General features: G+C 42.9%; 1 protein-coding gene across 7 annotated transcripts in view; it reads right to left on the reverse strand.

Moving 5' to 3' along the window:
• The window catches only part of ARHGAP10 (Rho GTPase activating protein 10), a 346,158-nt gene that overhangs the window by 101,353 nt on the left and 230,455 nt on the right, over positions 1 to 14,350 (reverse strand). For all 7 annotated transcript variants that reach the window (XM_070047463.2, XM_070047465.2, XM_070047462.2 and 4 more), the window contains one exon: positions 9,862 to 9,920. In XM_070047463.2, coding sequence (XP_069903564.1) covers positions 9,862 to 9,920 — 59 coding nt within the window. The remainder of the gene's footprint in view (positions 1 to 9,861; positions 9,921 to 14,350) is intronic.

The following is a 14,350-nucleotide window of genomic DNA, read 5'->3' on the forward strand; positions in this document are numbered from 1 at the left end:
AAAAATAACCCAGTTAGTATAGCACCCAGAATCTAATCTGTTCCCCCGAAAAAACAATTAGAAGAGTTAATCTGTTCAAGATTTCAAGTACAGTGATTTAAACATATTTTTCCACCTATAAAAAAAATCTTTCTCATTATTAATCCTCTAACACCTCCTTTTTAAGGTAATTCCTGTGTGCCTACAGTTACGGCCTTTTCCTCTGTTTATATGCACGAACAAAGGGTCTTCAAATAGTTTATGCAAAACACTTATTTTTTTTCCCACATTTTTGGCATGTATCTCACTGCTTCTTAAACTTCTGATCCATTTATCATTTTCAGTCCTTTCCTTGAGATCAACCTTCAGAAATGCTCTGTGTCTCCATGCTGAGCCTTTCTGGGACTCTGAGACTTGTTTCTTACCAGCTTTCACATTGTAAGCAGTTGGGTTCCAGATTTCTCAGCTCTGCTATATAAGTTACCAATTGTATTCCATATTCGAAATTCAAATTTTTTTCGTTAACTTCTTTAGGGTTATTCCTGTTCTGTTCTCTTTGTCCCTGCTCTTTAATACCTTTTTAGTCATTGGCAATTATTTTACTTGGATTTGGGCTGAAGTGGTTTATATAAGGACCTTTATTCAATTCACCATGTTTAACCAGCTTTTTGATTTTTCTTTTTGCTTACTGTCTGTCCCAGACACTTACTTCCTAACATATAAGTATGTGGAGAGCAGGAAAGGCCTTTATGATGTGTATTATTTTATATAAAGCCTCTAACAATACCAGGTACAGAGTGTTGGCTTAAAAACTATTAGTTGAATTAATGGATAAAGGAATTTCATAGATGTGGTAACTGTGACTTCAATGTTTATTGAAACACAATTTATATACCATATAATTTACCTATTTAAAGTATCAACGGTTCATTTTTTTTTTCATTTTCAATTATCTTTATATACAGAAGATCGATTTAGTATATATTAAGTAAAGATTTCATCAGTTTGCACCCACACAGAAACACAAAGTGTAAAATACTGTTTCAGTACTATAGCATTACTTCACATTGGACAACACATTAAGGACAGATCCCACATGAGAAGTAAGTACACAGTGACTCCTGTTGTTAACAATTTGGCACTCTTGTTTATGGCGTCAGTAATCTCCAAAGGCTCTAGTCATGAGTTGCCAAGGCTATGGAAGCCTTTTGAGTTCTCTAACTTTGATCTTATTCCGACAGGGTCATAGTCAAAGTGGATGTTCTCTCCTCCCTTCAGAGAAAGGTACCTCCTTCTTTGATGGCTCCATTCTTTCCACTGGGATCTCACTCACAGAGATCTTTCATTTAGGTCTTTTTTTTTTTCCCCCAGAGTGTCTTGGCTTTCCATGCCTAAAATACTCTCATGAGCTCTTCAGCCACATCCAAATGCCTTAAGGGCTGATTCTGAGGCCAGAGTGCTATTTAGGACATCTGCCATTCTATGAGTCTGCTGTGTATCCTGCTTCCCATGATGGATCGTTCTCTCCCTTTTTGATTGTATCAGTTAGTATTAGCAGACACTAGTCTTGTTTGTGTGATCCCCTTGACTCTTAGATCTATCAGTGTGATCAAAACACTTATTATTAAAAATTATGGGTGCTGCCGCCTGCAGTGTAGGCATCCAAAATGGGCACTGGTTCAAGTCCCGGCTGCTCCACTTTCAATCTGGCTCTCTGTTATGGCCTGGGAAAGCAGTAAAGACGGCCCATGTCCTTGGGCCCCTGCACCCACGTGCGAGACCCGGAAGAAGCTCCTGGCTCCTGGCTTCAGACTGGTGCAGCTCCAGCCATTGCAGCCAACTGGAGAGTGAACCAGTGGATGGAAGACATCTCTCTCTCTCTCCCTCTCTCTCTCTCTCTCTCCGCCTCTCATTCTCTAACTCTGACTTTCAAATAAATAAATCTTTAAAAAAAATTATGCATGGGGCACCAAAATGAAGTTATATTTTAATTCCATTTCCCCAGGAAAGCTGTAATTAGAAGCAGAGCCAGGACTCAAACCCAGGTACTCCAAGTATGGGATGAAGGCACCCCAAATAGCATGTTAAGCACTGAGCCAAATGCCCACCCACTCCATGAGCTTTGTGAAGTGCCTACATGGCTGCCTGAACCTCCCCCTGCTGGCACATGGCACTTCAAGTCAGATCATCGCTAACATGACAGCACACAGCCACTGCGTAACTGCCCCCCAAAGAAATCTAAGTAAAATCTCCTTGAACAGGCTGTTCTCTAGTTTGGGTCAAATTGCAGCCCCTCAACAGAAACTGCAACATCTTGTCTCCCAGAAATCAAGTACTCTAAAGGATTTATTCCAAACAGGGAAACTATGACTCAGAGAACACTGTCCAGATTCAAGTCCACACTCACAGAGGCCTGAAAACAGAAGGCATGACAGGCTACACAGGGCAGAGTGTGCAGTACCAGGGTTAGGAAGAGGCAAGGGAAGGGCTGGAGCCTGCATTGTGCTTTGCACAGGCAGCAGTGGGTGAGGAAGGGCAAGCTGGCCTGGTGCTGGCCAGGTGGAATTCCTTCTGTGGTCCCAGAGACCCGGGTGATGCCTGCTGACGATGACCCAACTGGAGTGAGAGACCCCAGCAGAGGAGGCTGCCAGGGAGGGCCAGTGGCCTTTAGACCAGACAGCCTGCATTTAGAAAGGGAGCCAGGTTTACAGTCTCTGGGATCGGCCAGCCCTGAGAGTCGCAGGTGTCAAAGCATCGGGAGGAAAAGGCGCACGCAGCACAGCCAGGCAACCTCCCTAAGAAGAGGCCTCCTGGTTGGCCCAGAGGTCGGCTAAGGCAAACTCAGACTGCGGGAGCTGGGTCCCGTCCTCCAGCGAGACATGTGTCCATTGGAGAAAACAAAGAGGCCAAGGGAGGACAGTAACGGGGACAGTGTCCTGCAACCCCTAGGACAGAGTCCGGAGAGAAGCAGCTGAGAGCAAAGAACATTCCCAGAAGCTGGAAGGGGCAAGGACAGAGCCCCTACCACCCCCTAACAGGGCCCTACTGACAGGGCACTGGAGACTTCCAGCCTCCAGAACTGTGGCCACACCAGCTTCTCTTAGCAACTTGGCTTGCACTTGGTTTTGTTACAGCAGCCCTGGGCAACTCACCCCTGCCACTGACCCTTGAACTGTGGTATTCCTTATTAGCCATGGCTCTTGGCAACACTGGACCTGAACTCCCTTCCCTGTGTCCTTCCTGGGAAATGATCAAGCAAATGAACACAATGCTTATTCCTGGAGATGACACCAGAGTTTTCAGGGGTGTCAGAGATGAGAACTGGGCACCCGTTTTTCTTGAACAGAAAGCAGGGTTTCTACTTTGCTTTGTTTTCCACACCAAGCAGGCAGGAGAATCTCAGGAAGAGCCCCACATGAGAAAGAATATCTGAGGCACATCTTTCTATTTTTATTTATTTATTGTCATTTCATTTGAAAGGCAGAGAGACAGAAAAAAAACAGAGGTAGAGACAGAGAGAGAGTGAGATCATCCATCTGCTGGTTCACTCCCTAGAAATACCCACCATAGCCTGGGCTGGGCCAGACCCAGGTAGAGGGCCAGGAACTCCAGCAGGGTGGCAGGGAGCCAGGTACTGGGACTTTTACCTGTGCTGCTGCCCAGGGTGCACATTAGCAGGCAGCTGGACCTTGACTAAAGTGGACGAGTTCATGGACAAGCAGACAGGAGCTCAGTGCACACCCCAAAGCAGCGCCTCTGCACACAGAAAGGCAAGCCTGCATCCCAACATTGGTCTGAGAAGGCCACATGGAAGAAGCTGTCTCTACAGGTAGCTTCTAGTTTAATCAAAGTAAAGCTAGCAGAGTGTATGAACAGAGTGAACCAGACATCACTGGCAGGGTGGGTTAGAATTGGGAGAAAGAACAAGTGAGGAGGGAGGGAAATGCTGTGTGGACAAGAAGTTGCAGAACGGGGAGGGAGGCTGGGTGGCGGCAGAACCACAAGGAAGGAAGTCATGCCCAGAAGCCTGGAGTCACACCATACAGTCACTGCCTCTGATTGACAGCTGCGGGCTTGAGCAAACTACCTGAGCTCTGAGCACTCAGCGCCTGTTTCTCCACCTGCAAAAGGAAGACAACGATAGCACAGGACAGGTCTGGTGCAGTAAGCATGAAAAGCATCTAGCCGTCATGGCCGGCCCACAGCAGCACTCAGTTCCTGTCGGCCATTGTTACGGCCACCTGTGCTACTGTCGTGTGACAGCTATGACAGAGTAGGATTTGACATGATTAAACGGCAGGCTGGTGGTGGGTCAGGAGCAACAGAGATGACCAGTGTTTCACTTTGGGTTGTCTGATGGCATGGTCAGTTCCACTGACAGACAGCAGTGCAGATGGCAAAGCCAGTTTAAGGAGGAAGTTTAAGGTGGAAGATGAAGTTTAAGGAGGAAGATGATGGTGGAGGTCACAGTACCCAGCAGGTGGCTGGGGAAAGACATCACGGTTCTAAGTTGTCCAGGTCCCAGCACATGGACAGAGCTGCTCGACCACTCAGAATGCAAACTGAGGATGCTGTGGGGAACACAGCTCCTGACAGGTATGGGGGAGATGCCAAGTTGAAGGCCAAGCAAAGCAAACCAAGGAGGCAGGGGTGGGAAGAGCAAGGACCAGGGAGCACCCGGTCATCAGGAAGGCAGGGAAGAAGAATCCTGCAAGACTGGGCATGGGCAGCAGTACCAACAGACAAAGAACAACTGAAGGATGGAGAGACTGGGAGAAGGGACCCTGGACACACTAACCTCATCAACACAGACTGCCCTTTTCACTACAATGGGAGACCAAAGAGCAAGCTGCTGCACGGGAAGCAAGAGTGGGATTTCAGACCATTCTTCAAAAAGTGAAAAACTAAAGATAATGGACAAGGAGGTAAAGCAGAACCAGAAAGGGGGCATTTGGTGTTTCAAAACGGTGAAAAGTTTAATGTTTTTTAATAAAATGTTTAAAATGTATTTATGTGGTCCACACTGTGGCGTAGAGGGTAAAGCAGCCACCTGCAGTGCTGGCACCCCATATGAATGCCAGTTCGAGTCCCAGCTGCTCCATTTTCAATCCAACTCCCTGTTAATGCACCTGGGAAAGCAGCGGAAGATGGCTCAAGTGCTTGGGTCCCTGCACCCACATGACAGACCTGGAAGAAGCTCCTGGCTCCTGATCGGCACAGCTCCTACCATTGCAGCCATTTGGGGAGTGAATCAGCGGGAGAAGATCTCTCCTTTCTCTATCTCTCTCCCTCCCCCCCTCTCTAACTCTGCCTTTCAAATAAATAAAATCTTTAAAAAATTTTATTTCATTTTTTTATTTGAAAAGCAGAAACAGAGAGAAAGAGAGAAACAGAAACCCCATCTGCAGTTTCACTCCACAAATGCCCACAACAGCCAAGGCTGGGCTAGGCTGAAGCCAGGAACCCAGAGCACAATGCAGGTCTCCCAAGTGGATGGCAGTGACCCAAGTACTTGAGCCATCACCTGCTACCTTGCAGAGTGTGCATTATCAGGAAGCTAGAGTTAGGAACTTAACAGGACTCGAACCCAGGCTCTCCAATACATGATGTGGTACTTTCGTCGGCACCTCAACCGCTGCGCCAAATGCCCACCCATATTACATTTTAATTGATATTAATTTTGACAAGGAATGAAAATCCTTTTTTTTTAAATCTTAGATACCAAATTCATCATTACATCAAATTCCTGAAATAATGCCAGGAAATGAGGAGTGTACTAGAACAGGAAAAGCATTTTAATTCTGAAACTTTAAATAAGCAGCCACTGCACTCTTTTTTTTTTTTTTTGGACAAGCAGAGTGGAGAGAGAGAGAGAGAGAAAGGTCTTCCTTTGCCGTTGGTTCACTCTCCAATGGCCGCCGTGGCCGCTGTGCTACGGCTGGCACACCACGCTGATCCAATGGCAGAAGCCAGGTGCTTTTCCTGGTCTCCCATGGGGTGCAGGGCTCCGCTGTACTCCCGGCCCACAGCAGAGAGCTGGCCTGGAAGAGGGGCAACCGGGACAGAATCCAGTGCCCCGACCGGGACTAGAACCTGGTGTGCCGGCGCCGCAAGGTGGAGGATTAGCCTAGTGAGCCGCGGCGCCGGCCGCCACTATACTCTTAATGTACATCTGCTTACGGTGCTGTGCCAACCAACGGCGACTGAAAAGGTAGGATCAGAGTTTACTGGTGCTGATCAGACACACAGGCAGATGTTAAATTATTTTCATATTGAAATGCCAATAAATAAATGTAATTTTAGGATGGCACTGGCAGAAACCACCCAAGTACTTCCCCAGGGACAAACAGCTTCAATGAACACACAGCAGGTGTTCTTGTTGTCTGTGGGCACCCCAACTACTGTGGAATGAGTACATCAGGCTAGAGATAGCTACCAACCAACACTGGATGCCTTTCACGTCCACGTTTCTGAGTCCTTCCCCACCAAGACTCACAAGATTTTATTTTATCCTGCTCCATATGCAGGTTTACCAATCAGGTAATCAGGTTTACCTCCTCCAATCAGGAGGGACCAGCTTGGTTAAACAAAACCAATGCCCTGGGCGCTGGAATAGTTCCACGTCTCCTCTGGTATGACTAAAGAACTTTGCAGTTATGGTTTTGCTTCCCAGGGAATGTGACCAGAGGAAGAAACTTGAGTGAACATAGCAACTTGGGTGTTGTGTGGATTGGCTGATGGTTAAGAGGTTGCTCGTGTGATGCAACCATCACCCAGGCTCTACTCGTCATTCTCGTCCTGAGTTTAAGATGAGCCCAACTCTGAAGGCTGGGTCCACTCTGACCAACACAATACTGCAAGCACTCTAAGTCTGAAAGGCTGACACACAGAGCATGGACTATGGCATGCTCAAAAGCAATAATTGTCATGCAGAAAATGCATCCAGGTAGGTGCCCGGCAGCCTTGCAGTGGTGGACATGCTGCTGCCCTGCTGCACAGACCAAGAGAACGGCATTTTTGTCTCAGGAATTTCTATTCCAAAGCCCATTACAATCCGTCACATAGAAGGATGATCTCTAGCTCCTATTAGCAATTTTAGTTAACTCAGTTTATGGGTTTCCAATGTACTTAATGTTGAACAGCAGGTCAGTCGATTTTCTTTTTTAAAACTAAGAAATTTCACTTTTTGTGGTAACAACTTGAAATAAAATTCAAATATTTCTATCTTGATCTCCAGAAATGAACTTAGAGGTTTTCAACAGAGAAGTGCAGGAGAGAAACTGAGGAGAGAAAGTGAAAGGGCCCAGGGGAAATCCTCAGAACTACCAGCAGGGAAGGCAGAAGAGACCATCTCAGCTCTGTGGAACACACGGAAACCAGCACACATGACGGACAAGGATGAAAACCAGTGTCAGGGCCGGCGCTGTGGCAGAGAGGGTAAAGCCAGCACCTGCAGTGCTGGCATCCCATATGAGCACCAGTTCAATTCCCGGCTGTTCCACTTCTGATCCAGCTCCCTGCTAATGCACCTGGGAAAGCACCAAGTCTTTGGGCCCCTGTGCCTGCATGGGAGACCCAGAAGAAGCTCCTGGCTCCTGATGGGTGCAGCTCCAGCCATTGTGGTCATCTAGGGAGTGAACCAGCAGATAGAAGACCGACCTCCCCCCAACCCTTTCTCTCTCTCTCTGCCTCTGCTGCTGCTCTGTAACCCTGCTTTTCAAATAAATAAATATATATATATAAAAAAAAAACAAACCACATTGTCCATGCTGGTGTGAGAGGTGGGCACACAGTGTTTGGTAACTTAGCAGTCAGCTCAGCGAACAAGACACTCGAGAATAACAAGGTAAGCTGTGACATTGTTAATGGAAAACGATAGCTTAGCCACAATCCCCATTTTCCAACAACATTCAAAAAGGGAGACTAATTTCGGCCTCCTGACTTCTGTAACTGTTTCATTCAGCTCTGAAAAGTACATATGCACAGGATTACAGGATCTGCTCGCTCGCTCTCTCCTTGGCGAGAGAGCATATACTGAGAAGGGTACTCACAAGAGATTAAAACGAAAATGTAAAAGTCTGCACTGACAACGCTGGCCGGTAAAAATGCATCCATTCAATGCATGTGCTTTTTCTCACTGAGTAAGATTACCACAGGTCCCCTTCCAACCACAGCTGCACTTGGTGCAAATCCACACTAGCAATGAGCTACTCTACAATGTTTCTTTGCAACAGACCTGCTTTTCAAATCACTGGTAAGACTTTCTTACAGTGTCTCTGCGAAATGAGGAAGCACAACACAGGGTACTGGCCCAACCGGTGATGATACCTTTGCATTTATACCAACTCACTTCCTCCACACGGGCTGGACTGCCTCTTGGGAAGTAAGTTGCTACCACTTCGGAACATCTTCTGGTAAAATACATGGGTATTAGAATTTCAAACAGGCTGCCTTTAGTGATGGCAATAGTAATGACACTAATTTGTGGGAATTTAAAACCTTATCCTATAATCACTTTATCTCTCTCCAATTCTCAAAGGATTCTAGATTAAAATTGGCACTCTTCTGCTTTTTCCAGTCTCTAAGGCAAACAACGTGAAACAATTGTCCTCCAACTAAGTTTAATTTCTTTTTCCCCTGTTTGCCAAAAATGCCACAGGGAAGAAATCAAAACAACTTAGCATTTGCTTGAGTTTTTGCCAAGAAAACTTTCCCTGACTTTCTTGATCACACAAATTCTCATTTCAAAAAAAAAAAAAAATCCACTTCCACGTACAAACACAAGAGAATAGAACGCTGGTTTTCGCATCTTCAGAAAGCCTACTTCATCCTGGGAGTGTAACTGGGCCTATACATCGCTTCTCTCTGCAGCAGACCAGCAACTTTCACACGGGCTGCAGCAGAGACCTCACAAGGAGGGAACACAGAAAGCAGCATTTGGGCAGCAGTAGCACAGGACCCATAGGGACTGTGCTGAGTGTTTTCAAGAAATTAAACTATGGAACACATCGTAGGGGGAAAAAATAAAAGGAAATGAAAATACCATTACAGCTACTGTCAGTGCACCTGTGAAAACCAATACTGCAGGTTTTAGCCAGGGGAACTCGGGTTTTGAATTTTAAAAATGGCTCTCTATAATCTGGCAAGTCATTTAATATGTCTCAACCTACATTTCCTTAACTATTAAATACTTAACACCAGTATACTTCAGATGGCTGTGATGATTAAATAGCATGTGTTGAATGTAAAAAGTGAGCTATATGATAATTGAGAAAAAACAAGAAAGCCTCAACTGAGTATGACTCACAAAAAAATGTAATCACAAATTTAAGTTCTACCAACTGTAGGCCTTTTTCATGTAACATTTTATCACATGTAATTCACTATCAAATACTGTCTGGGCTTCTGGAATTACCTCATCATATTCCTTCTGTCTATAATTTCCATCTAAGTGTCTTTCTTTATGAAGCCATCCCCAGTCTACTATTCTCTTCAAATCTGCTGCTCACCCCTCCCTTCTGCAAGCTAAATATTTTGTGTCCTCACTGCATTTTTCTCATGCATGAGTATATAATTTATGGCCTTATGAGAGGTGTGCATCCCAAATACTTGCTATAGGATTGGCTCCTAACCTGTTATTGCACCACATTCAACCAGCATCCACCACTGACTAACCCACAATAGGCCATAACTAATGTCTACGAATGAACCAATGAATACATCTGCCCTTTCTTCCAACTCTTCCAAAGAGGAAAACCCAACATCACCTAAAGTGATTTCTGATTTTTAACACAGATTGCAATAATAGTAAGCTGAATTTTCACATGGAAATTAGACACATCCTCAAGCTGAAAACTGGTTCTCCACATCTCTGATACTTACTGGCTGGGACGATGAAATCTCCGTGTAACTCGTAAGTCATGAGGGGCTCCGGGAGACTCCTGAGTGAAAAGGACAGCTCAGAATTACTGCACGGATCTGAAGAGCTCACCTCCCTCTGAGCTTCTGTGTTGTAAAAGCCTGTTAAATATATTGTGCATTTCTTGGTTCTCATGTAAAACATCCCTAGGGATATCTTTGCAAACACACAAAAAATACATCAATCAAATGGATCACTTTATTAACTGATACTTGCACGAGGCACAATTGAAGCTCAATAAGCAGTTACAAATCCCTATCGGAATGGTTACTGTGGCTCAACTCACAATAGCTAAGGTATGGAATCAACCCAAATGTCTATTAGTTGAAGACTGGATATAGAAGTTATGGTAAATATACAATATGGAATACTACATGGTGGTTAAAAAAGAAATCCTGTCTTTTGCAACAAAATGGGTGCACCTGGAAACCATTATACTTTGTGAAATAAGCCAATCCCAAAAAGACAAATGTTATATGTTCTCCCTGATCTCTGGTACTAATAGAGCACCTAAAAGATAATCTATAGAGTGAAACGGACACTTTGAGATGTGATGGTTTTTAACAGCCTTTGTCTCGACTATTGAGGAATTTTTTTTCTTCATACGACTTGTTGAACTCTTAGTATGGGGTTAATTATGAGGATAAAGTTAACTGAAAACATATCTTTTTAAATAATAAGAATGGGAATAAGCAAGAGAGGAAGAAGAAGTGTGGTTCGTGGGTGGGAAGGAGGGTGGGGTGGAAAGTATCACTATGTTCCTGAATCTGTATATATATGAAATACAAGAAATTTATATAACTTTAATAAAATTTTTAAAAAATAAAAAAAATTTTAAAAACTCCCTATCAGATCTAAGTATACAGTTAACTCCTATCTAATTGTGGAAACTATCTTGACAAACATCTGGTTTTATGTATAAAAACTTCCTTCTATGAATTAGTATATTTAAAATCAACCATTTTATCTAAATGTAAGCATGTAATTTTGAGTCATCTCTAAGGTACAGCTGAAGATCCAACAAAAAATTACACAGAAAATATTTAACTTAAATCTTTTCCTCTTAAACATATCTACTATATTTGTGCATATTAAATAAAACTGACCACCTCAAAAATGTACAGAGCACTTTAATTTTCTACAAAACAAACTACATGAATGGCAGTATCTTTTCTCTTGTGAGCAATGGGATGTTTTATTTCAATGAAACTTGCTATGTATCCTCAACTTTATAAGAACACACCTCCTAACTGTACAAACACTTAGAATGTTTAGATGAGTATCCATCTGTACTATCTTTCTTAAGAGTAATCTGGCAAGAAATCAAAAACTTTTAAAAGGCTGAAATTGTATAACCTAAAAATAGTTCTTCCAACATTTCCAAAAACTTCAAAGACTAAAAAAATATCTAGGCACATGCAAAAGCCCTAGACATAAAAAGTAATTTCATATTGATAAAAGGATAACATAACAATACTAAACATCAATAGGTCTAAAACAGATCTTCAAAATACATGACAAAAACTGCTAAAACAGCAAGGAGAAATAAATTCACAATACAGTCAGATTTAAATACCTCTCTGACTATATAACTGGTAACACAAGTAGACAGCACATGAGTTAGGATACACAAGATTGGAACAAATTATCCATCAACTTCACCTAATCAGCATGTCCTCTACCTAAATGACTCTCCAACAAAAAGTAATAAAACATACATTGCTGGTGCACATGGGCCACTTACTCTCACGATAAACCACATTCTGGGCCATCAAACAAAGCTCAGTTAAATAAAAAAGATTCAAGTTACTCTGGGTATGTATCTCTATCTCAATAAAAATTGAATTTAAAGGGGCCCAGTGTTGTAGCAAGGCAGGTAAAGCTTCCACTTGTGAAACCAGCATCCCATATAGTTCATGTCCTGGCTGCTCCAACTCTAGTAAATGCTGCGACAATGGTCAATGCAAACCAATTATGCTGAGTGAGGGAATCCAGATTAAAAGAAATTTTACACACTATATAATTCAATTTATATGAAACTACAGAAAATACAAAGCAATGTATGACAGGAAGCAGATGCAGTCACCTACAGATGAGCCTCTGCAGTTGAAAGGAAAGACGAGCATAAGGCATTTCAAATGACAGGAGCAGGCTTTAGGGGATGATAGATAGAGTGTCTGGACTATGGTGACGGCTTCACAAGTATACACATATATAAACATCAAAATGTATACAATAAATACGCATAGGTTGGTGTCAATTACACTTTAATAATTCTGTTATAAAAACAAAGCTAGATGCAGAAGCATACTTACAGGAATGCTCCTTAAATATAATTAATGATGCATACACATGACAATCAGAGACAAAACTAAGACTTAAAGCATGAGTGAGGAGAAGCTATTCCTCTTACTTCCCCTCTCCCTATCTTCTTCTAGGCTCCCATTTAAAGAAGAAGAAAAAAATCACTTTCATCCAACCTAAATCAGGAGAAGGAAGGATAGATTACACAGAATCCTTTACAGGTTTTTGTTTCAAAGTGCAGGGTATACTTCAGAGAGTTCATGGAACATGGAACTAAAAGATAACTTCATTCTTGATGTGAACAAATTTTGAAATCCATGCATATGAGGAGTCTTGAAACCCTCATGGAAAATGGTATTATTTTTTAAAAAAACTATGCATAGAATTTGAAAAATGTGTGCCCCTAAACAAACTTATCATTTAGTTCCATCTTTCCATGAACTCTTTGAAGTGTACTAATTTAGACAAGCAGGAAGTATTCAGCAAAGAAGGAAAACAGTTACCTGGCAGGAAGAAGGAGTTAGAGGGTGCCAAACAGAAAAGGTGGAGAAATGAGCTCACTTAGGAGAAACCACAGAGAGCATTTCTTTTCCAATAAAAATGAATTTGTGTCTAAATATCTTCTACAGGCTACTTATATCATTGCCATATGTCTAGCCAGGCGATGCAGCATGAAAAATAAATATCACTAATGTTAGGGAAGCAGTAATAAAAATGACAAGTTCCCCATACAAAATTTATTACACTGAGTCACCACATCGCTCAGCCTCTCACCCAACATGCTTCTAAGCCACCTCTCTTCGCCACCCGTTGGGATCTGTTGGGTGATATAAATCATAACATTTACCTAAGCTGGCAGTTCCTTCCCAAAAAGTCCCATTCCAATCTCCAGGCTTAAAAGAAGTTTCCTCCAGGTAAAATCATTGTACTCAAAACAGCACTCAAGTGCTCATTTTTCCCCCTCTGCAATGGGAAATTGTAGTAGGAACACATTGCTGAAAACTCAAATTACAATCTGCATAGATGAGAAACCACTCAAGAGGCTGGAACCCAGCCTTCTAAAGCACCGGGAGTAAAAACATTTGCCCCAAGTCAGCAGATGACAAAGGAAGACAGCATTGATGGGTCCACTGCTCATTTTTAGCCTCCTGTAGGGCCCCTGGAGGTTTTGCTTCTTGCTTTAGTTTAGGGCTTTCGAAGTTTAGTTTCCCTCTTTTTTCCCCGACTGCCCAGCCAGCAAGTGACCAGGTTATCTGCAAGAAGTCAAAGGCAAGAGCTCTTCTGGTGGGAAAAGCAATGTTCTGCTCCATGCCACAGTTTGGTAAGGGACAGAGCTGGGATTCCTACCCTACAGGCTGGCTGACCGCAGACCTCGAGCTCTTGTAATATACTTGCTTGGGTCATGATCCTGGAGTCAAACTGGAAGGAGAAATTCAGTGTTCTTCCATTTGATGCATCACCAGAAAAAGGATCAATTAAATCCTAATTCCTGCATTTTCCATTGATAAAAATAGCATGGGGCGGGGACAGCAACCTAACTTTGCAATCTCCCTAGGCATCTGCCATCTTATGATAATCACTTTATCACATACAGGCAGAATGTAGATACTGTTAAGAATGAAGTTCTATAATAATAGCATCTAATGTCATCCTGCAGGCAATGTATGCCTCAAAGTGGAATTCAATAGGAAGAAGCAGTGAATGAGAGGAGAAAGCAGAAAAATAAACACAAGACCAGAGGCAACATGGAACTAGCTTCAGAGAATACCAACATCCAAAGAGAAACAATATGAACTGAATAAACAGATGCTTTAGCAACTAATTCCTCTCCCGAGGAAAAAGAAAACTATATATAGCAGAGGGGAAAAAAAAAAAGCCGTAATTTACTACAAAAAAAAATAAACTGATGTTTATCAGATCCCCACTAACAGCTGAGTCACCTTGGTCAACCTCTACCTGTACTGGTTATAAGTTTACCAAATAGTAAAATGATTTTCCTGTTTTAATTTGAGAGGCAAAGAGACAGAAGGAAAAAGTTTCCATCCACTGGTTCAGTCCCCAAATGTCTACAACAGTTAGGACTGCACCAAGCCAAAGCTGGGAGCCAGGAACTCAGTCCAGGTTCCCTATGTGAGTGGTAGGGACCTA

This window comes from Oryctolagus cuniculus, chromosome 8 (genome assembly GCF_051225735.1).
Source record: "Oryctolagus cuniculus isolate XC-2025 breed Fujian yellow rabbit chromosome 8, ASM5122573v1, whole genome shotgun sequence".
Taxonomy (NCBI): domain Eukaryota; kingdom Metazoa; phylum Chordata; class Mammalia; order Lagomorpha; family Leporidae; genus Oryctolagus; species Oryctolagus cuniculus.